At 38.5% G+C, this 23,724-nt stretch overlaps 1 protein-coding gene across 1 annotated transcript in view; it reads right to left on the reverse strand.

Moving 5' to 3' along the window:
* Positions 1-23,724, reverse strand: part of LOC128693114 (glutamate receptor ionotropic, kainate 2-like) — a 769,231-nt gene that overhangs the window by 380,309 nt on the left and 365,198 nt on the right. The window contains exon 6 of the mRNA XM_070089531.1: positions 2,255-2,422. Within this exon, the coding sequence (XP_069945632.1) occupies positions 2,255-2,422 (168 nt within the window). The remainder of the gene's footprint in view (positions 1-2,254; positions 2,423-23,724) is intronic.

Here is a 23,724-nt window from a genome sequence, read left to right on the forward strand (position 1 = left end):
ATACAGAGGAACTATGCATGCTCTCTGCCAATCCCTAGGTACCTTACCCTCTTCCATACATTTATTAAATAATTGCACCAACCACTCCAAAACTATATCCCCACCTGCTTTTAACATTTCTATCTTTTTTTTCTTTTTTTTTACACAGGGTTTGACAAGGTTAATTAAGGGTCCCTAGCTTTATTGACAGCTATATTACAGGTTAAGGATTCCTAACTTTATTGGAAAGCTAAGAGCTGTTACCTACATCAGCTCATTTGAAATAATTTTTATTGTTATGAGACATACAAGTAGGGAACAGGATGAAGTTGGAGCCATCTGTGGGCCAGCATTTTCATTTGATCTTTATCCCATCAATCCCGGCTGCCTTACCCCCTTTCATTTTACCTACTGCCTCACGAACTTCCCCCACACTCACAACTGGCTCTTCCTCACTCCTACAAGATGTTATTCCTCCTTGCCCTATACACGAAATCACAGCTTCCCTATCTTTATCAACATTTAACAATTCCTCAAAATATTCCCTCCATCTTCCCAATACCTCTAACTCTCCATTTAATAACTCTCCTCTCCTATTTTTAACTGACAAATCCATTTGTTCTCTATGCTTCCTTAACTTTTTAATCTCACTCCAAAACTTTTTCTTATTTTCAACAAAATTTGCTGATAACATCTCACCCACTCTCTCATTTGCTCTCTTTTTACATTGCTTCACCACTCTCTTAACCTCTCTCTTTTTCTCCATATACTCTTCCCTCCTTGCATCACTTTTACTTTGTAAAAACTTCTCATATGCTAAACTTTTTCTCCCTTACTACCCTCTTTACATCATCATTCCACCAATCATATTGTCGGTATTTTATACCTTTCTTGCACAACTCGTGTTATTTAGAACAATGTTTTTGGTAATGTCTCCGTTGTTAAGCCGGGGAATATATCTCATAACTGAGCTTTATTGAGATTTAGTGATATTTGATGTTTTCAAAAGTTGAGTCTTGAGACGCTCCCTGTATCTCTGGTCCAGAGTTCAGTTTTTGACCTACATTGTTCTGGTGTCTTTGGACTGTCATTGTCGGGAATTTGGAATTGTAAACTTAGTTTTAGTAATAAAGGTGTTTTTGCCTTTTGCTGGTGATCTCCAGTCAGGGTCGTTTTTGGAATCCTTAATCCTTGCTTAGAGCGATATTGCTGTTTGATGAATTGGTCATCGTATTGTTCTAGCAAGCTATTTGATTGCCTCTGTGGTACAGAAATTAGCTCATCTGTAGACTTTTTTCTGTTAGTCACATTCTAAGTCGAGTCTAACCAAGCACACATACACTTACATAAGTATATCATTGTTGCACTTATGAGTACATCCCATTACAGCAACGTACCAGATGATACATATGAGTATTATAATGTACACTGTCTTATCCATAGTGTCCATAGCATCATGTGTGTTATATTTACAGAATAAGTATAATAATTTATTCTCATGAACTGACAAGAAGTGTGTGTGTGTTGACTTTAATAAACAAAGTTGTTTATGCAGAATTGCATTAAAAATTGAACTTTCCCCCAAAAATTATTTTACTTCGATCGTTTTTCAGAATCTTGTTATCTATATAATATAGTGTTGGATTTCTCTGCCTAAGACCTTGCTGTGCACACACTGGGTTCTATGGATCCTCTCGGAAATCTTTTGATCCAACACCTATCTAATCAACCCCATTTACTAAGTTAAGTTCTTAAAGTGGTTTTCAACGTCAGTTTTGTAATGTTACTAATTTCTCTTTAAATTTTGTTGCTTTATGTCTAATTATGCTAAGGGTAGATTAGAATATTGCGTTCTATATAGAATATTGTGTTATATTAGCATATTTGAAATGAGATATCAGAGAAAAATAAGCGACTTTGATATCACAGAATTTTTTGCTCAGGTAAGAAGGCGAATTTTTGTCCAGTACAGGATAAGAGAAGATCTCTGAAAGCATCATCACATAGCAAGGATCCTCGATTGATGGACTGGCCACATCGACTCGAGGTTGAAGGACTGATTACCTCATTCTCCTCCTGTTCTTCACGTTTCTCCTTTGTATGGACTGATGAAGCCACTGTGTGGCGAAACGTTTCCTCAATAAAGATACCCAAGAGTTGTACATGTGTCTAATTTATCAAAATGTCGGTTCTCTGAACCATTCATCTACAAGGATCCTCGTCATGCAACATTCCTGACTACATTATCACCCCCAGAAGGTACCGCTGAACTCACCTGCAGTGTGCTGATGGGAGACGCGATGGTCCGGCCATAGCGGAGCTCTCCAAACACCCAGTCTTGAATGACTCGCTGGACCAGAGGGTTCTCCGGGTCTACGATCCTCAGCGCAGTGACGTTGGTGCCGCCATGACGGAAGTCTTCCAAGTCCACTGTGTGTAGGTCCTGTACAGAACAAGACACCCAATGCTGAAGTTCCAACTTGTCAGTCTAGGAAACAATCTGAGCTTAGAAGCCCAGATTGTTTCTAAATTATTGCTATACACAGTGCAATGTTTACCTCCTTTCATGACTTTTAGTCTTTATTTTCATTCCTAAGAAATAAATTTTTAGGTATTGGATACATCACTTTCTTCTTGATGAGGGCACCACTGAAAGTAGGTTAGTTAACACTGTGTTTCCCTAGGCACTTTTACAATGTTAATTTTATTCAAATATAGGAATATTTTCTGTTTAAATAAATTATAAGAACTTGTTAGAATGAATCGAATGAATGTTTGGGAATGTGTTTTCTTGCCAAGAGCGACGTTTACTTAAATGTTTATATACCAACCCATCCTTCTATTAACTGCCACTTTCACATAGGCTTTGCAGCCTATTTCTAAAATTGGTTAGGTTAGGATAGGTTAGGTTAGGATAGGTTAGGTTAGGTTCGGTTAAATTTGGTTAGGTTGGGCTTGGTTGGGTTAGGTTAGGTTAAGTTTTGGTTATGCTAGGTTGGATTAGGTTTTGTTAGGTTAGGTAGTGTTTGGCTAGGTTAGTCTAGTTTAGTTTACAACGGTAAAGCTCTGAATATATACAACGAGTAGAAAAAAATGCAGCCACGATCAGCGACTTATTTAACTATCTCATATTTCAACTGTTGAAAACTCCGACAACAGTCACCCGTTTGACTATCTTTACAACAGTGTTGTGTTGTCTATAGTTAAAGAGATGGCTGATATATTATTATTATTATTATTATTATTATTATTATTATTATTATTATTATTATTATTATTATTATTATTATTAATATCATTAACACATCCGCCGTTTCCCACCAAGGCAGGGTGGCCCGAAAAAGAAAAATTTTCATCATCATTCACTCCATCACTGTCTTGCCAGAGGCAAGCCTACACTACAGTTATAAAACTGCAACATTAACACCCCTCCTTCAGAGTGCAGACACTGTACTTCCCATCTCCAGGACTCAAGTCTGGAATGCCGATTTCCCTGAATCTCTTCAAAAATGTTACCTTGCTTACACTCCAACAGCACGTCAAGTCCTAAAAACCATTTGTCTCCATTCGCTCCTGTCTACCACGCTCACGCATGCTTGCTGGAAGTCCAAGTCCCTCGCACAAAAAACTTCCTTTAGCCCCTCCCTCCAAACTTTCCTAGGCCGACCCTAACCCTGCTTTCCTTCCTCTACAGATTTATACACTCTCGAAGTCATTTTCTTTTGTTTCTTCCTCTCAACATGTCCAAACCACCCCAACAACCCTTCCTCAGCCCTTACTGGATAATAGTTTCGGTAATCCCACACCTCCTTCTAATCTCCAAACTACGGATTCTCTGCATTATATTCACACCACATATTGCCCTAAGACATAACATCTCCACTGCCTCCAGTCTTCTCCTTGTTGTAGCATTCACAACCAATGCCTCACACCCATACAGGAGCGTTGGTATAACTATACTCTCATACATTCCCTTCTTTGCTTTCATCGATAAAGTGCTTTGTCTCCACAGAATCCTCAGTGCACCACTCACCTTTTTCCCCTCGTCAATTCTTTGATTCACCTCATCTTTCGTAGACCCATCTGCTGACACGTTCACTTCCAAATATCTAAACACATTAGCCTCCTCAATACTCTCTCCCTCCAATCTGATATCGAATCTTCCGTTACTAAATTATTTTTGTTATCCTTATCACCTTACTCTTTACTATATTCACTTTTAACTTCCTTCTTTTACATACCCTACTAAATCATCCACCAGCCTCTGTAACTTCTCTTCAGAATCTTCCAAAAGCACAGTGTCATCAGCGAAGAGCAACTGTGACAACTCCTACTTTGTGTTAGATTCTTTATCTTTTAATCCCACACCTCTTGCAGCAAGAGGTGTGGTAATCCGACAGGGCCGGATTACCGCATAGGCAAACGAGGCATTTACCTAGGGCCCCGCGCATTTGGGGGCCCCGTGGTCCAAGGGGTTCAGGGGCTCATCCAAGACTGCGCACATGGTGCAAGTACAAAGGGGTCCCTACCTGAAAAGTTCAAGTGTTTGGAGAGTAAAATTGATTTTTAAAAATTAATCAAAACAAAAATAAAAAATGAAATAAAATAAAATAAAAATAAATAAACCTAACCATAGATGGCAACACTCAACACGCCTTTGTTTACATCAGAACAGCTGTGTTTTCCCGCTAATGGGTGAGTATGGGAGATTCCTCTCCAATTTTCTGTAGTAATTACACGTTATCTAGACTTGTTCTGTGACAAATTAACTGAAGTGTTGTTGATAGACATTGATGTGTATGGATAAATGTTTGTTTTCGCCTCTAAATGTTAAGGGAGGTACCTGATAGGGTTACTTCACCAGAAAAGATGCATGGACCAGTAAAGACGCATTTTTGGTAAAAATACTATAAAGAAAAACCTAAAAACGCAAACTGACTTCCGTTTGTAGGTTTTAAAAGCACTTTGTCCTGTCTTTAGTCTTTATCATTTCAATAACAGATCTCAATTGATTGATTTTCTACATCACTTCCGTCGCAAATGCTAACAATAATGATAACAATAATGGTCAATGATTTATAAAGGGAATAATAGTGCTGTAGTGGTTATGCTGAATATAATAGGTACATGATGTCACTACTTTAATAGCCAAATCTAGTAATACTATATTGTCTTGAGTTTATTCTCTTTAAAATGCATGATTTAACAAGATAGTTATAATGGATGTTGGTAAATGGTTTTGGTTGTCTTGATGTACTTTCCCTATTAAATTTAATCTAAATAGCCAGAATGTATTTAATTAGACCTTAAACAGGCTCACACTGACCCCCACCCCCAAGCTGGAAGGGGTCGCTTCGCTTACCCGTAACTCAAAGGGGCCCCGCCAATCTGAATAGCCTAGGGCCCGGAGACTTCTTAATCTGGCCCTGCTCTTGCCAATACCCGCGCATTCACTTCTCTTACTACTCCATCTATAACAATATTGATCAACCATGGTGACATCACACATCCGTGTCTAATGCCAACTTTTCTTGGAAAATATTCCCCCTCTCGCGTACATACTCTAACCTGAGCCTCGTTATCCTCGTAAAAACTTCAATAACCTACCTCCTGTTCCATACATTTGTAACATCTGCCACATTGCCGCCCTATCCTCCATATCATATGACTTTTCCAAAACCATAAATGCCACAAAAACCTCTTTACCCTTATCCAAATGCTATTCACTTATGTGTTTCACTTCAAACACTTGCTCTACCTTTCCTAAAGCCTCCTTGTTCATCTGTTCTCCTGTTCTCCGTCTTACCCATAACTCTATTACTAATAACTCTACACTTTACCAGGTATACTCAACAGACTTATTCCCATATATTTTTTACACTCTCTTTTGTTCCCTTTGCCTTTATACTGACGAACTATGCATGCTCTCTGTCAATCCCTAGGTACCTTACCCTCTTCCATACATTTATTAAATAAAAGCACCAAACCCTCAAGAACTATATCCTCACCTGCTTTTAACATTTCTATCTTTATCCCATCAATCCCAGCTGCTTTACCCTTTTTCACTCGACTCACTGCCCCACGCACTGTATGTCACAGAGTCGCTCATTTGCACAGAACTACTAAACACCTCAAATGATGTAGTTGAAGTTTTAGATTGAAAACCAAAACCTTGTCATTGTGGTAGTATACAAGTCTCCAGATACAACTTCCCAGCAATTCCAGGAACAGCTTGAGAAAATTGACCACTGTCTGGAAAATCTCCCAACTCCTGCCCCAAACATCTTACTACTAGGAGATCAACTTGAGACACCTAAACTGGAGGAGTATAGCAAACAATGTTTTAGCAGAGATCACCCCGGGAAGCAGCTATGATGAAAATTCACACACACACGAACTATTAAATCTCTGCACCAAATTCACCTTAAACCAGCAAATAGTAGAGCCTACAAGACTAGAAAATATGCTGGACCTCATCTTCACTAACAATGACGATCTGATACGTAATATAATTGTATCAAAGACAATACATTCAGATCTCAACATAATAGAGGTACAGACATGTATGCACAGGGCTCCGGACCAGCAAAATGTGAGCAGTCATGAGGGTCTCTTCACGAAATTTAATTTCAATAACAAAAACATACAATGGGATCAAGTAAACCATGTGCTAAATGAAACAAGCTGGGAAGATATCCTAAACTACATGGATCCGAAGATTTGCCTTGAATAAATGAATTCTGTGGTTCTTTAGATCTGTCTAAGACACATTCCTTTAAGAAAAAGAAAGAGATGATGTAAACTAGAAAGACAGGGACGTTCCCTATACAGAAGAAGATAAAGAGTCACAGAGCTGCTAAGTGGGGCCAATATATCTGAAATACGAAGGGAGGCACTAGTCAATGAAATTGCAAATATCGAACTTAAGCTGAAGAAATCTTATAGGAGACAAGAATCACAGGAAGGACTAAAAGCGATAAAGGAAATTGAAAAAAAAATACTTCTTCTCTTATGCAAAATCTAAGGGAAAAACAACATCCAGTATTGGGCCCCTGCTTAGGCAGAATGGGATATACACAGATGATAGCCAAGAAATGAGCGAGATACAAGAGTCCCAATAAGACTCAGTGTTCAGGGAGCCGCTGCATGACATGCCCATGCACTCTGCCACAGGCCCAGACTCGTGGAACTCCGTGTTCATGAAGAATTGCAAGAAGCCTCTATTGTGTGCCTTCACCATTTTATGGAGAGGAAGTATGGACACAGGGGTCATCTCACACACACTAAAAACAGCAGACATAGTCCCACTCCACAAAGGTGGCAGTAAAGCAATTGCAAAGAACTACAGACCGTTAGCACTAACTTCCCATATCATAAAAATCTTTGAGAGAATTCTAAGAAGCAAGATCGCCAACCACCTAGATACCAATCAATTACACAACCCAGGGCAACACGGGTTTAGAGCAGGTCGCTCCTGCCTGTCGCAGCTTCTGGACCACTATGACAAGGTCCTGGATGCTGTAGAGGATAAACAAAATACAGACTTCGCAAAACCTTACGACAAATTTGACCATGGTATCATTGCACACAAAATGGGTGATAAAGGAATAACAGGATAAGTTGGTAGATGGATCTACAACTTCCTGACAAATAGAACACAAAGAGTAATAGTAAACAAAGTGAAGTCCCAGACAGACACGGTAAAAAGCTCTGTTCCACAAGGCACAGTACTCGCTCCCATTCTATTCCTCATCCTCATTTCTGATATAGACAGATGTGAGCCATAGCTTCGTGTCTTTCTTTGCGGATTTCCATGGCAGTGACCTCCATCGAAGACACTGCGAGACTCCAAGCAGACATCAACCAAATCTTCGAATGGGCCACTGAAATCAATACGAAGCTCAACGATGAGAAATTTCAATTACTTAGATATGGGAAACTTTAAGAAATTAAAAATGTGTCAGGGTATTCGACAAATTCTAACCATACAAGAGAGCGGAAAAGTAATGTGAAGGACCTGGGAGTGATAATGTCAGAGGATCTCGCCTTCAAAGACCACAACAATGTATCTACCTCATCCACGAGGAAAATAATAGGATGGATAATGAGAGCCTCAAAACTAGGGACGCCAAGCCCATGATGATTCTCTTCAAATCGCTTCTGCTCTCTAGGCTGGAATACTGCTGTACACTAACGGCCCCTTTCAAGGTTGTCGACATTGCAGGCCTGGAGATTGTACAAAGAACTTTCACGACACACACAAGTATGATAAGGCGCCTAAACTACTGGGAATGGTTGAATGTCCTTGATCTGTATTCCCTCGAACGCAGGCGAGAGTGTTACATGATAATATACACTTGGAAAGTCCTGGAGGGATTGGTACCAAACCTGCACATGAAAATCACTCCCAATGAAAGCAAAAGAGATGCAACTGGAGTTGCAGCAGGAGATGCAACATTCCCCCGATGAAAAGCATGGGCCCAAGACTATTCAATTGCCTCCCAGCATACATAAGAGGGATTACCAATAGACCCCTGGCTGTCTTCAAGAAGGCACTGGGCAGGCACCGAAAGTCAGTACCTGACCAACCGGGCTGTGGTTTGTACGTCAGCTTTCGTGCACCAGCAGTAAGAGCCTGGTTGATCAGACCCTGGTCCACCATGATTCCTGGTCTCAGACCGGGCCGCGGGGGCGTTGAACCCCGAAACCCTCTCCAGGTAAACTCCAGATAAACACTCACAACTGGATTTTCTTTACTAAATAACAAAAAAGGCACAATACCGTGACTGGAACGATACATAAATAACCCGCACATAAAAGAGAGAAGCTTACGACGACGTTTCTGTCCGACTTGGACCATTGACAAAGTCACACTAACCAGAGGTGGAGCAGGACGGCTATATATAGGCAGGATGTTATTTCTCCGTGACCTACACACGAAAACACAGTTTCCCTATTGTGAAGGCTTACTCAGCCCTGTAACAACTTCAGACAGTATTACCAAGGCTGGCTCCTCCTCAGGAAAATTAATGAATAGAAAAAGAAATAATAACAGACAAACATAAACACTTTATTATATAGAAAATATAAAATATAAAACACTTAAATATGAAATATTAATCCTACATTAAAGAAAATGAAAAATGAAAAATATAAATGATAACTGAATTCAACGCTAATATATATAGGGGTGTCTGGTGTTGGTGACACTGTGTTGTTGAAATCGTAGCCGTTGCTGATGATGGGGGGGAGGAGGCGTCGCAGGTATTGGTTACAACCCACTGGCTAGTTCTTCACAGTATAGCCTTGAGTTTACATCCCGATGACAGGAAAGCAGGTTCTTTACCGCTGCAATGATGAGGGGTTACGTCCTGCAATTTCATACAGGTGCACAGGTAATTAAATCCAAAAAGGGGAAGTCTCAGGACGTTAGTCAATCTTCATCAGTTCTTCTCGTTGATTGACAGGTGACCCTCTCTGTCATCCAAGCTGAAAAGATAGACAGGTTACCCACTGCTTAAATAATCACTCTCCATGATAAGTACAATACCTAAAAGATGTGGTAATTATTACAACAGTCAACATAGAGCAAGGCTGAAAAGACTAAGTTTATTATTGGTCAAAAGTGAAGCTTTCAACCCATAAATCCACTAGAATACAAGGCAGGCATGTACTTACAGTAGTGTTGGGAGCTGTGAGTCTAGTGATTACTGTTCGGACCAGAGCCCCACACGTCACCTTTCGGGGGGAGGAAGGAGGAGGGGAAGGGATAGCGGGAGCTAGACCTTAACAAGCAGCCGGCAGTCAAACTATCACTTTCGGGGAGGGGGGAAAAAAAGGCGGGAATAGCGGAAGCTTGATTTACCCTACCTTAACAAGTAGCCGGCAATGAAACTATTGTTACTATATACTCCCTCGCTACTCCTATCTATTGAACTTTTCCCTCACACTCCCCCTTACCAAGACTTATAGTCAAGGAGTATAAGAAGAATAGTCGAGGAAAAAGTTCTAACATGTGGAAGTCGCATAAGGCAACAAATCTTCTACTGACTGTCACGACTTAACCAGTCAGAGAAATAATTGGATGAACCATGGATATACACAATATGGAACTTAAAAGCCTGGAGTGCCAATGTCCACCTCAAGAGGCGACTGTTGGTTCCCTTAAAAGTTTCTAGGTATATCCAAGGTTTGTGGTCCGTTTCTAAAATGAATTCTTTTCCCAGCAAATAAAATTTAAGTTTGGAGATACCCCACACAAGGGCTAAACATTCCTTTTCTATTGAGGAGTATTTTGTTTCTGCGGGAAGGAGTTTCCGGCTTAGGAAGCATACAGGGAAGGGAGTACCATCATGGTATTGTAGTAACACCGCACCTAAGCCAGTATTGGAGGCATCAGTTCTTAAGCAAAATGTTTTATTAATATCTGGAATCTTAAGTATAGGGTCTTTCGAAAAGATACTTTTAATCTCATTAAACTTTTCCCGAGCTACATCAGAAAGTTCAAGAGGTTCCTTCACAGACTTTTTAAGAAAGTCAGATAAGATGCCTGTAAGATCAGTAAGGTTCGAGATAAACCGTGCATAAAAATTTACAGAACCAAGAAAGCTACGCATGAGCTTCTTGGTTTTGGGGAATTTAAATTCTAATAAAGCTTTGATCTTACTGGGGAGAGGCTGCAGAGAGTTATTAGAAAGTATCAGTCCAAGATATCTAATCTTGTTATACCCATGGAAGCATTTCTTCGGCTTGGCAGTGAGGCCATGTGAGCGTAACCTACGCAAAACTGATGTTAATGATTGGATATGTTCGCCCCACATGGATGTCATTACGTAAATGTTATCAAAATAAACTGAAACATTTGGCATATTACCCAAGACCTTTCTCATCAGTCTCACGTAGGTAGCACAGGCAGTTACCAAACCGATGGGCATAGTTCTATATTGCATCAGTCCTTGGTGTGTAGGAAAAGCGGTGTACTGCTTAGAAGAAGGATCTAACATTACTTGATGATATGCCTGTGCAATATCAATCTCTGAAAAGAAGGAAGCGTCATAAAATTTGTGTAGATCGCTATCTATTAAGGGCATAGGCTCAGCATTCCACCGAGTTATAGCATTAAGGCCTCTGAAGTCAATAGCAAGTCTATATGAATTATCCTCCTTCTTAACCATGACTACTGGTGAACAATATGAAGATACTGAAGGTTAAATGATCTTTAGTTTTAATAATTTGTCTACCTCTCGGTCAAATGCATCCCTAAGGTGAACTGGAACTGGGTATAATTTTCGTTTGATAGGATTGTCCGTCACTAAGTCAATCTTATGGACTACCGTGGAGGTAACACCTGGAATATCAGTAAAGACGTCTGAAAAGTTACTCACACATTGAAGTAGTTCATGTCTCTTATGGTCATCCAAAGATTCATTAATATTAATGTTGGTTGCGCCTGATTGGTCAAGAGTCACCAAGTCATGTTGTTCTTCATCATAGTCTAAGTTAGAGGTGTCAATTACGCACACTTTACATTCTTCAGTTGTCTTATCAAGTTCGTGTGGAAAAACTAAGTCAAAGTTATTAAGGCAGTTAACCGAATTTCTTCGGTAATATTTCTTAAGGAAGTTGATATGATAAAGTTTAGGTTTCCCCTTGACTTCTATGAGGTAATCAACTTTCCCACAAATTTTTAATACTTTATATGGACCTTTCCATGCTACTAATAATTTATTTGACTAGATCGGCAAAAGTACAAGAACTTCATCCCCTACTTTAAAACTTCTCCTCTGACTTTTGGAATCAAAATAGGTTTTGTACTGGTCCATTGACAAACTTAAGTTTTTGGAAACTATGTCAGAGGTCTCCTCAAGTTTGGATCTAAGGTCAAGGAGAAACTGGTAAGAAGACTGAACCTCAGCATTTACCTGCTCATTAGTCCATAAGTCATGAAGGATGGACAATGGGCCTCTGGCCTGTCTACCATAGAGAAGTTCAAAAGGTGAAAACCCCAAAGAGTCACTGGGAACTTCCCTCATGGCAAACAAAGCACAGGGTAGGTAACGATGCCACTCCATAGGTTTAATGGAGCAAAGTTTCCTTAAAATGGACTTGAGAATCGAATGCTGGCGCTCAATCCTCCCATTACAGCTGGGATGATAGGGTGTGGTGAAGAGAGGCTTCACTCCTAGAAGTTGGTATAGATGTTGCATTAAGTCAGATGTGAATTGTGTCCCACGGTCAGACAAAATTTCTCAAGGGATGCCCACTCTAGAGAAGATGGACAAAAGAGCTTCAGCCACCTCTGAAGTGGATATGGTCTTTAAGGGCATGGCTTCAGGGAAACTCGAAGCATAATCAACTAATGTTAATATATATCTATATCCCCCAGATGAAAGTGGAGATAAAGGACCAACGATGTCAATAGCTACTCTTTCAAACAGTACCGTAAAGATAGGCATTTTGACCATAGGTACTCGCCTGGTACCTCGGGAGGATGACAGTTGGCAAACTTTACACGATCTACAATAGGTAGTGACATCTGAGGACAATTTTGGCCAAAAATAGGTTTCCCTAATTTTATTTAAGGTTTTACGATGCGAGAAATGTCCGGCCACTGGCAGGTCATGAGCCATTTTAAGAACAGTCTCTCTGCATTGACTTGGAACAACTAAGATGGAATAGTCTATCTCATCTGAATTTAATTTGAATACTGACTTGTACAAGATACCTTTTATATATTCAAATTTATATGAAACGTTTTTCCTTTGGATCACTTGATTTTGTTTAGCGGCATTATGGCAATTCTGAAGAGAAGAGCAATTACGTTGTAAATTGACAAAGGAGTCCTTCGATATATCTAAAGGCCTAAAGTCAGGGAAAATCAAAGGATGGACAGTAGGAGAAGCCTGGGCTTTGGTCTGAGCCCTAGTCAAGACATTTATGGTATCGGAGGTGATATCTTTACTTTCATTTAACAAGTGAACCGGTGATCCTACTACCTCGCTTTCGAGAGTAGCACCAATGGTTTTTAATCCCACATGAATCTCACGAGACATTGTCTCATCTGAACTTTCGAGGGGCTTCTCTGACTCTACAGGAAGAGGATCTGAAAAGCTTATGTCCACCTTTGGCGATGAAAGGTCAACCTCAGAAGGAAGAATGACACCTTTTACATTACCTATTAGTACGGAGCAAGAAGTGATGGGAGCTAGTACGGCTTCAGACCAACCTGTGAACCATTTAGACCTAATGTAACAACGGATGGTAGGAAAAGTGTCCGTACGGCCCAAGTAGTCTGAAAGTATAGCAGAGGAATGAGTTTCTTTAAGGTTAGGGAACAGCTTATCAGAAATGACTATACATGTGCATCCAGTGTCTCGTAAAATGGTAGATACATTAAGTCCATTAACTGTTCCTGAACAGAAGGGTGCTTGGTCATTACAGTCTTTAAAACATCTTCCAACTTTTTGGACCTTCTTAGAAGGACAATCTGGACGTTTATGTCCCTTAACACCACACAAATGACAAACAGGAATAAAAGAAGTCATTTTACTTTCCATTAGAGGCTTTGATTTCTTAAGGTCTGATGAACCCTTGCCATTAGGGTTCGATCCCTTTAGGTCTTTATAGGAATTGTGAGCCTCAGCATACAGGTCAGCAGCCTCAGCAACTTCATCAGCTTTAATCAGGTTACGTTCTCTGATGAATGTTCTTATCTGGTGAGGAAGAGCTGTCAGGAACTGGTCAGCAACCATGAAGTCTCTAAGAGATTCATAACTGTGATCAATTCCAGAACTCTCTATCCAAAAGTCGAACAAACGAAAGAGTGCTACCTGTAACTGCTGAAAGTTCTGGCCAGGCTGTAAGGTGGCATACCTGAAATCTTTCCTGTAAGAATTAGTGGTTTTCTGATATGTTTTAAGGATTGCCTTCTTCAGTAGGTTAAAATTACATATGATATCCTGCGACAAAGTTGCATAGATATTCAAATCTGTTCCAGAAAATAACATTCCTAACCTGGTAGCCCAGGTGTCAGCAGGCCATTCACAGAGGGTAGCGGTATTTTCAAACCTGATAATGTATGAAGTTATGTCTTCCCCCTCTGTGAAGGGAGGTAAATTAGGTGTTGGAATATGTGCACTGACTGCACGTTGTTCCATTACTCCTTCCTCTAATTGTTGTTGTGTAAGAGTTAACTTTTTATTCTCTAATTCAAGGCGAGATTTTTCGAGCTCGCGATCCTTTTCTCTCTCTATTAACTCGAGTTCTCTAGCTTTTTCCTCAAATTCTCTATCCTTTGCTCTTTCCTCAAGTTCTCTTATTTTAGCCTGTTCCTCAAGTATTTTAGCCTGTTCCTCAAGTATTTTAGCCTGTTCCTCACGTTAATAGCTCTTTCTTCACGATCAAGTCTATCACGCTCCTTTTTGTCCTCTCTTTCTCTTTCTAATTGTCTTTCTTGGATTTCTCTCTCAATTCTCTCTCTCTCCCTTTTCTCTTCTCTTTCGATTCTCTCTCTCTCCTTTTCTTCTTCTCTTTCCCTTTCTAACTGTCTGTCTTCTCTCTCAATTCTCTCTCTTTCAAGTCTTTCCTGGATCTTAGCACTAATGAAAGATTCTAAATTTTTTCCTGTTATTCCTAACTCACTTCCAGCGTTCATCCAAAACTGGTATTCCTCCATACTTGCAAGAATAACTTAAACTATCAGGGGAAATGAAACGGGTATTAAAGAAAATGGAGAGTTCAATTCCTGCTCCATTCAAACTGTAAATAAACCAGAGGGCTCGATCGCTGCTTCAATTAAACAATATGTATTAATGAAAACGAAGGGTTCTATGCCGGCTCCGAGCAAACAGTAAGTAGAATGGGGTCCCTTGACCATCCAATCTTCTCACCAACAAATCAAGAGTGTCCTACGACAGTTCCCTTGATATAATAAAGAGCTCAATGAAACAAATTGTCACTGAAAAATCTCGGGTCCCTAGAGTCTAATCCTCCAAAGTGTTTCAAGCTCACAAGAAAGGTGGCAGAATTAACTATTATATCCTGCCTGACTTGACCAACAATAAATTGAGACTATAAAAATCACCAAATCTTTTAAATACCTGTACCGTAGTCCTACCATAGACAATGATTACTCATGGCTGGTGGTAACCGTCTGTGGTATGCAGCGTTGAAGTTCCAATGGTAGATTCGAGATGGAATTGAATCTTGATTCTGTCGAATTGTATCCTGGCAGGCTCGCCACTTGTGAAGGCTTACTCAGCCCTGTAACAACTTCAGACAGTATTACCAAGGCTGGCTCCTCCTCAGGAAAATTAATGAATAGAAAAAGAAATAATAACAGACAAACATAAACACTTTATTATATAGAAAATATAAAATATAAAACACTTAAATATGAAATATTAATCCTACATTAAAGAAAATGAAAAATGAAAAATATAAAGGATAACTGAATTCAACGCTAATATATATAGGGGTGTCTGGTGTTGGTGACACTGTTGTTGAAATCGTAGCCGTTGCTGATGATGGGGAGGGGGGGTCGCAGGTGTTGGTTACGACCCACTGGCTAGTTCTTCACAGTATAGCCTTGAGTATTATATCCCGATGACAGGAAAGCAGGTTCTTTACCGCTGCAATGATAAGGGGTTACGTCCTGCAATTTCATACAGGTGCACAGGTAATTAAATCCAAAAAGGGGAAGTCTCAGGACGTTAGTCCATCTCCACCAGTTCTTCTAGTTGATTGACAGGTGACCCTCTCTGTCATCCAAGCTGAAAAGATAGACAGGTTACCCACTGCTTAAATAATCACTCTCCATGATAAGTACAACACCTAAAAGATGTGGTGATTATTACAACAGTCAGCATAGAGCAAGGCTGAAAAGACTAAGTTTATTATTGGTCAAAAGTGAAGCTTTCAACCCATAAATCCATTAGAATACAAGGCAGGCATGTACTTACAGTAGTGCTGGGAGCTGTGAGTCTAGTGATTACTGTTTGGACCAGAGCCCCACACGTCACCTTTCGGGGGGGGAGGGAAGGATCACTTTTACTTTGTAAAAACCTCTCAAATGCTAACTTTTTCTCTCTTACTACTCTCTTTACATCATGATTCTACCAATCACTCTTCTTCCCTCCCTCACCCACTTTTTTGTAACTACAAACTTCTGCTGAACACTCTAACACTGTATTCTTAAACTTACTCCATATATCTTCTACCCCATTGCCTATGCTCTCACTAGCCCATCTGTCCTCCAACAGTTGTTTATATCTTACCCTAACTGCCTCCTCCCTTAGTTTATAAGCCTTCACTTCTCTCTTACTTTCCATTTTCCTTGCATCCCATCTATCTTTTACTCTCACTGTAGCTAAACTAAAAAGTGATCTCATATATCTGTGACCCCTCTACATATATATATATATATATATATATATATATATATATATATATATATATATATATATATATATATATATTATTGTACCCACGGGACAAGTGGTACTGATCAATAATAACACTGCACTAGCCAAGGAGTCGAATCTATGCTGTTTTGGCCTGCCTCATGGTGAGAGAAAACGCATGATGCTTTAGACCACTAGACCACACACTCCTTAACGATGGTGCATCCAGCTAAGCTAGATGTTGAGTTAGTTGAGCTTGTTGAGCTAGTATACAAATAGAGGGTAGAATGAAATTTGCTCAGAGGCGTCCACACCACCGTATGTCCGTCGAAGGTGGGTACAACATCTACCTTGGCTAGATGCTCCAATGTTTAGGATTGTGTGATCTAGTGGTCTAAAGCGTCATACATTTTATCTCACCATGAGGCATGCCAACACAGCATGGGTTCGACTCCTTGGCTAGTGCAGTGTTGTTATATATATATATATATATATCTATATATATATATATATATATATATATATATATATATATATATATATATATATATATATATATATATATATATATATATATATATATATATATATATATATATATATATATATATATATATTCTTTCTTTCAACACACCGGCCGTATCCCACCGAGGCGGGGTGGCCCAAAAGGAAAAACGAAAGTTTCTCCTTTTACATTTAGTAATATATACAGGAGAAGAGGTTACTAGCCCCTTGCTCCCGGCATTTTAGTCGCCTCTTACAACACGCATGGCTTACGGAGGAAGAATTCTGTTCCACTTCCCCATGGAGATAAGAGGAAATAAACAAGAATAAGAACTAGAAAGAAAATAGAAGAAAACCCAGAGGGGTGTGTATATATGTGCTTGTACATGTATGTGTAGTGTGACCTAAGTGTAAGTAGAAGTAGCAAGACGTACCTGAAATCTTGCATGTTCATGAGACAGAAAAAAGGACACCAGCAATCCTACCATCATGTAAAACAATTACAGGCATTCGTTTTACACTCACTTGGCAGGACGGTAGTACCTCCCTGGGCGGTTGCTGTCTACCAACCTACTACCTATATATATATATATATATATATATATATATATATATATATATATATATATATTTACAAAACAACCACTGTGAAAGAATAGAGAAATTCTCTACTCTTTCACAGTGGTTGTTTTGCATATTCTGAAATCACCTGTTTACTGTGATCTTATTGCATATATATATATATATATATATATATATATATATATATATATATATATATATATATATATATATATATATATATATATATATATATATATATATATATATATATATATATATATATATATATATATATATATATATATACATGTATATACAGACACACACGTATATGTATATATGCAAAACAACCACTGTGAAAGAATAGAGAAGTTTCAAGCGCTTTCGTGACTACTCACATTATCAAGGAACAATTAAAATAGAGCATCAAAGGAAGGTATATACAAGGGTCTGGCCCACACCTCACTATCATATCTTACAACAAAGAAAACACCTGACGCGCGACTCATAAGAAAGAGAACACTGTAGCAGGCCCGCCGGCCCAACTAGACAGGTCCTTCACACAACCCACCAACAAACTATTCCACCCAAGAAATAAGAATTTAAAAAATTATTATTTGTCCAGTGTATTATTAAATTCTTCCCAAATTCTATTAATTATAAATGGATCTAATTTACATAAACCAAAGGAAATATTCATATTATTGTCAAAACTACTTTTTATGAAACAAGATTCAATTATATTCCTGTCGACCATGGACTTGCTTGATACAACTTTCTCAACTTTTTGAAAATCAATTGGATGGTTAAAATCTCTCACATGAATAAATAGAGCATTGGAATCTTGCCCAATTCTAATGCTATAATTATGTTGTTTTTATCTTAGTTCGAGATTTTTACCAGTTTGACCGTAATAAACTTTATCGCAAATTTTACAAGGAATCTTATAGACACATCCATCAGCATTTTGGGGAGAATTCTTTATCAAAAGTTTTTTTACTCTATCAAGATTTTTGAATACAACTTTAATATTAAAAGTCTTAAGAAGAGAAGGCATATCAAGTTTTCATGGTAAGGGAGAACCAACATATTTTTAGTTGAATAAGGCTGGTTGTCCCTTTTTGGATTGTAAAAAGTATTTCTAGCAACTTTGAAAGATTTATCAATTACGTTTCTTGGGTATTTCAAATCATTACCGATTTCATAAATTTTGAATATTTCCTCATCTATGAACTCAGGACTACAAATTCGTAAAGCTCTCAAAAACATTGATGAGAAAACAGACAGTTTGACTCTATCTTGATGCGAAGAATAATAGTGGACATAGGAACAGTTATTTGTAGGTTTTCTGTAAATTTTAAATTTGAATTCATTATTACTCTTAATAATTAAAACAATGAGTTATTTTCTTCAAACTCAACAGTAAAGTTTATAGAATGGGCTAAGCTATTTAATTTGCCAAGTAAATGGTGTATATCTACATTTTTGGGCATAAGACACAAAATATCATCAACATATCTGAACCATTTAGCTCTGTTAGGGAGGATTGTGTTAAGCAACCTTGTTTCAAAAAAATTCATGTATGGATTACTAAGAACAGGTGAAAGAGGATTTCCCATTGCCATACCAAACTTCTGAGTGTAAAACCTATCATTAAATACAAATTTTGCATCAACAATGCAAAGTTTAATAAGTTTAATGATAGTAAGAACTGGCAATGGTAAATCATAATTAACGAGTTCTTCAGATAAGAAACTTAATAAATCATCAACAGGAACTTTCGTAAACAAGGAAGTAACATCAAAACTAACCATGTTAAAATCATTTAAGTCAGTCAAGGAGCTTAATTTATCAACTAAATCTATGTTGTTTTTAACATTAAAGTTAGAAATTTTGAAAACAATAGGGCTCAAAATATCAACAAGCCATTTGGATAATTTATATGAATCTGATCCTATGGAGCTAATAATTGGTCTGACTGGATTCCCTGGTTTGTGTGTTTTTATTAGTCCATACATGTAAGGTAAAGATGGATTAGTGGAAGTAAATTGTTTGACTAATTCATCTTTGCCTTTCAGTAGAAGTTTTATTGTTTTATTGAAATTGCTGTTAACGGTTTCTAGGGGATTTTTTCTAAATTTAGAATAGGTTTCATCTAGAAAATCTACAAATAACTCATCAATGTTTTTGAGAGCTTTACAAATTTGTAGTCCAGAGTTCATAGATGAGGAAATATCCAAAATTTATGAAATAGGTAATGATTTGAAATACCCAAGAAACGTAATTGATAAATCTTTTAAAGTTGCTAGAAATACTTTTTACAATCCAAAAAAAGGACAACCAGCCTTGTTCAACTAAAAATATGTTGGTTCTCCCTTACCATGAAAATTTGATTGATATGCCTTCTCTTCTTAAGACTTTTATTATTAAAGTTGTATTCAAAAATCTTGATACAGTAAAAAAACTTTTGATAAAGAATTCCCCCCAAAATGCTGATGGATGTGTCTATAAGATTCCTTGTAAAATTTGCTATAAAGTTTATTACGGTCAAACTGGTAAAAATCTCGAACTAAGATTAAAACAACATAAATATAGCATTAGAACTGGACAAGATTCCAATGCTCTATTTATTCATGTGAGAGATTTTAACCATCCAATTGATTTTCAAAAAGTTGAGAAAGTTGTACCAAGCAAGTCCATGGTCGACAGGAATATAATTGAATCTTGTTTCATAAAAAGCAGTTTTGACAATAATATGAATATTTCCTTTGGTTTATGTAAATTAGATCCATTTATAATTAATAGAATCTGGGAAGAATTTAATAATACATTGGACAAATAATAATTTTTAAAATTCTTATTTCTTGGGTAGAATAGTTTGTTGGTGGGTTGTGTGAAGGGTCTGTCTAGTTGGGCCGGCGAGCCTGCTACAGTGTTCCCTTTCTTATGAGTCGCACGTCAGGTGTTTTCTTTGTTGTGGGATCTGATAGTGAGGTGTGGGCCACACCCTTGTATATACCTTCCTTTGATGCTCTACTTTCATTGTTCCTTGATAATGTGAATAGTCACGAATGCGCTTGGAACTTCTCTATTCTTTCACAGTGGTTGTTTTGCATATTCTGAAATCACCTGTTTAATGTGATCTGATTGCATATGTCTATATGTGTGTGTGTGTGTGTGTGTGTGTGTGTGTGTGTGTGTGTGTGTGTGTGTGTGTGTGTGTGTGTGTGTGTGTGTGTGTGTGTTTGTGTGTGCAATAAGATCACAGTATGCAGAACAACCACTGTGAAAATAATATTGAAATTCCAAGCGGTTTCATGGTTTCTCACATTATCAAGGAACTATAAAAATAACAAATTAACAGGAAGGCATATAAGGACTAGACTACACCTCTCTGCCACCCAACAACAACACCTGACTTTTTTTATGATGATGTAGGTAGGTAGTCAGTGATCCGTGAAACACAGCTTATATTCTACCCAAAAATTTGTCTAATGTACCATAAGTTCATCCCAAATTTTATTAATTATAAATGACTAATTTACATAAACGAAAAGAAATATTCATATTATTTTCAAAACTGCTTCTCATGAAACATGACTATTTTGATTCCCAAGAATTCGCTCTTTAGACTTCGTCCTCTACGGTCACAGACGCTCCTGCTCTTGTCAAGAGTCTCCCTACGATCCCTGTTGGGGAGGGGAACCTCTACCACCTCCATAATGTCTCATCGTGTGAGGATTAAACCCAAGACTGCTGTCATCAACGACACCACGAGGCTTGAAGTTGCGTCCTCTCTCAGCACCTGTCTGCAAGTCAGGTTCTCTAAAATTACTTCTGTGAAAAAAGCTTTCATCGTCACCTTTCTTGTTGATAAAGAAGCAAACAAGGTACTCACACCTACTGCAATGAAGATCTTAGACGACCGTGGCTTTACCATCTCCATCTCACCTTACATGCTAGCTAAACGGACATTAAGTCTTAACTCGAAGACATATACACCTGGGCGAAGAGTGACTCTGTTGTGAAGATCTCCAACGCTTCCTCGATGCTCAAGATCACGTTTCTTGACGTCACCATGGCAGCCAGAGTACTGCCTGACGGCATGGCCATCTCCTGCTACTTCATCAACCCTCGACAAATTGAACCAGAACGCCTCAACCATATAACACCTTGTTGGATCATTATTACTTACTAAAATTTTATTAAACACCTTTATTACGCAGCATCACAAGCCAGCACTATCCTCAACACTGCTCAAAGTCTATCAGTTCTTAACTACAACATCAGGTCCTTACGCAAACACTATGATGACCTCCTGGCACTCCTTGAGTCACTAAAGACACCCTTCTCCTGCATTATTCTTACTGAGACCTTGCTTAAGCAGGACACAATTGATATCTACCCACTACCAGGATACACAGCAATCCACAACTGCAGACCATACCAAGTTGGGGGTGGTGCTGCAATCTATTACTCTAACCAACTATCTTGTATTAGCACTAATTGCTTTAGTGATGGGGAATACATTTTTGCTAATTTTACTGTAAAAAAACTCAAGACGCCTATAACAATCGGTGCCATTTACCGGATACCCCACACAAACATCCCAAACTTCGGTGAGAATCTAAAGTCACTAATAACAAACAGACAAATGAACAAGCACCACCTTCTCTTAGCTGGAGACTTCAATATCAACCTTGGCCTACCAGATGATCAGACTGTAACTAATTTCATCAACAATATGAACAACACACTTCTTATACCAACAATAACTAAACCAACCAGGCTGACTGAGACAAGTGCAACCATAATAGACCACATATGGACCAATATACTAGCCCCCCTTAAATCAGGGATAATCACAGACAGCACTACAGACCACTACCCTACCTTCCTCTTAACAAACATTAGTAAGCCACCACTCGAATACAACAAAGTTTCATTTAGACTCCATGACGAGGCCTTAATAAGGAAGTTCACAGCAGACCTAGAGACTGTTGACTGGCCTTCAGAATTCTCCTATGCCAATGGTATTGACGATTGGACAGACATTTTTCTTAACAAAATACTTAGACTATACAACAAGCATTGTCCTATAAAAACGAAACAGATCACGAATAAACGGCTTGGTTGCCCATGGCTAACCAGCAGCATTCTGAAATCCATTGATAAGAAACACCAATATGAAAAGCAATATAGACAGGGCTTAATACACAAAGATATTCTTAACAATATTCAACAGTTCTCACCAAATCAATAAAGAAAGTCAAACAACTATACTACTCCAGCAGATTCACTGACACAAGAGGAGATATAAAAAAGACCTGGAAAACACTTTCCCAGATTCTGAGGACCCACAAACTGAAAAAAAAACAAGAATACTGTTCTAACTAAACCTCATGAAACACCACTGCATCCCACTGATACAACTAACAAGATAAACGACTTCTTCTCAAACATAGGATCTAATCTCGCCAGTAAAATCCCACGTACCAATGCCCGTGCCGGGGACTACCTAGATGGGAATTTCCCAAATTCCTTCTATCTTGCACCAACTGAGCCCTCGGAAGTCATTGAGATTATAAAGTCACTTAAAAATAACTCAGGGAATCTGTCTCACGTCCCATCATTATTGTACAAGCGAGCGACCCATGTCCTTTCGCATGCTATTACATTACTTTTTAACAAGTCACTAGAACCTAGCACTTTCCCGACACTACTCAAGACAGCAAGGGTTACACCAATATGTAAAGATGGTGACCCTACAGACGTAAACAACTATAGGCCAATATCAAACTTACCATTGTTATCCAAAATCTCCGAGAAACTCGTGTACAGGAGACTATATTCATTTATAACGTCACAAAACATACTCAACCCCTGCCAGTTTGGATTCAGGAAAAATAAAAGCACTAATGATGCAATTATAAAAATGCTAGATCTGCTTTACACAGCATTGGAAAATAAGGAATATCCGCTTGTAATTTTTATTGACCTAAGAAAAGCGTTTGACACAGTAGACCACGGCATCCTACTCCACAAACTTGACCACTATGGTATGAGAGGCCATGCGCTCACATATTTTAAATCCTACCTTCTAATAGGTATCAGTATGTCACCATTAAAGACAGCCTCATCAATACGGACACTTGATACTGGAGTTCCGCAGGGAAGTGTCCTTGGACCTCTGCTCTTCCTCATTTACACCAATGATCTTCCAAACATATCCCAACACCTGAAACCCATTCTCTTTGCTGACGACACCACTTATGTC

This window comes from Cherax quadricarinatus, chromosome 28 (genome assembly GCF_038502225.1).
Source record: "Cherax quadricarinatus isolate ZL_2023a chromosome 28, ASM3850222v1, whole genome shotgun sequence".
NCBI lineage: Eukaryota > Metazoa > Arthropoda > Malacostraca > Decapoda > Parastacidae > Cherax > Cherax quadricarinatus.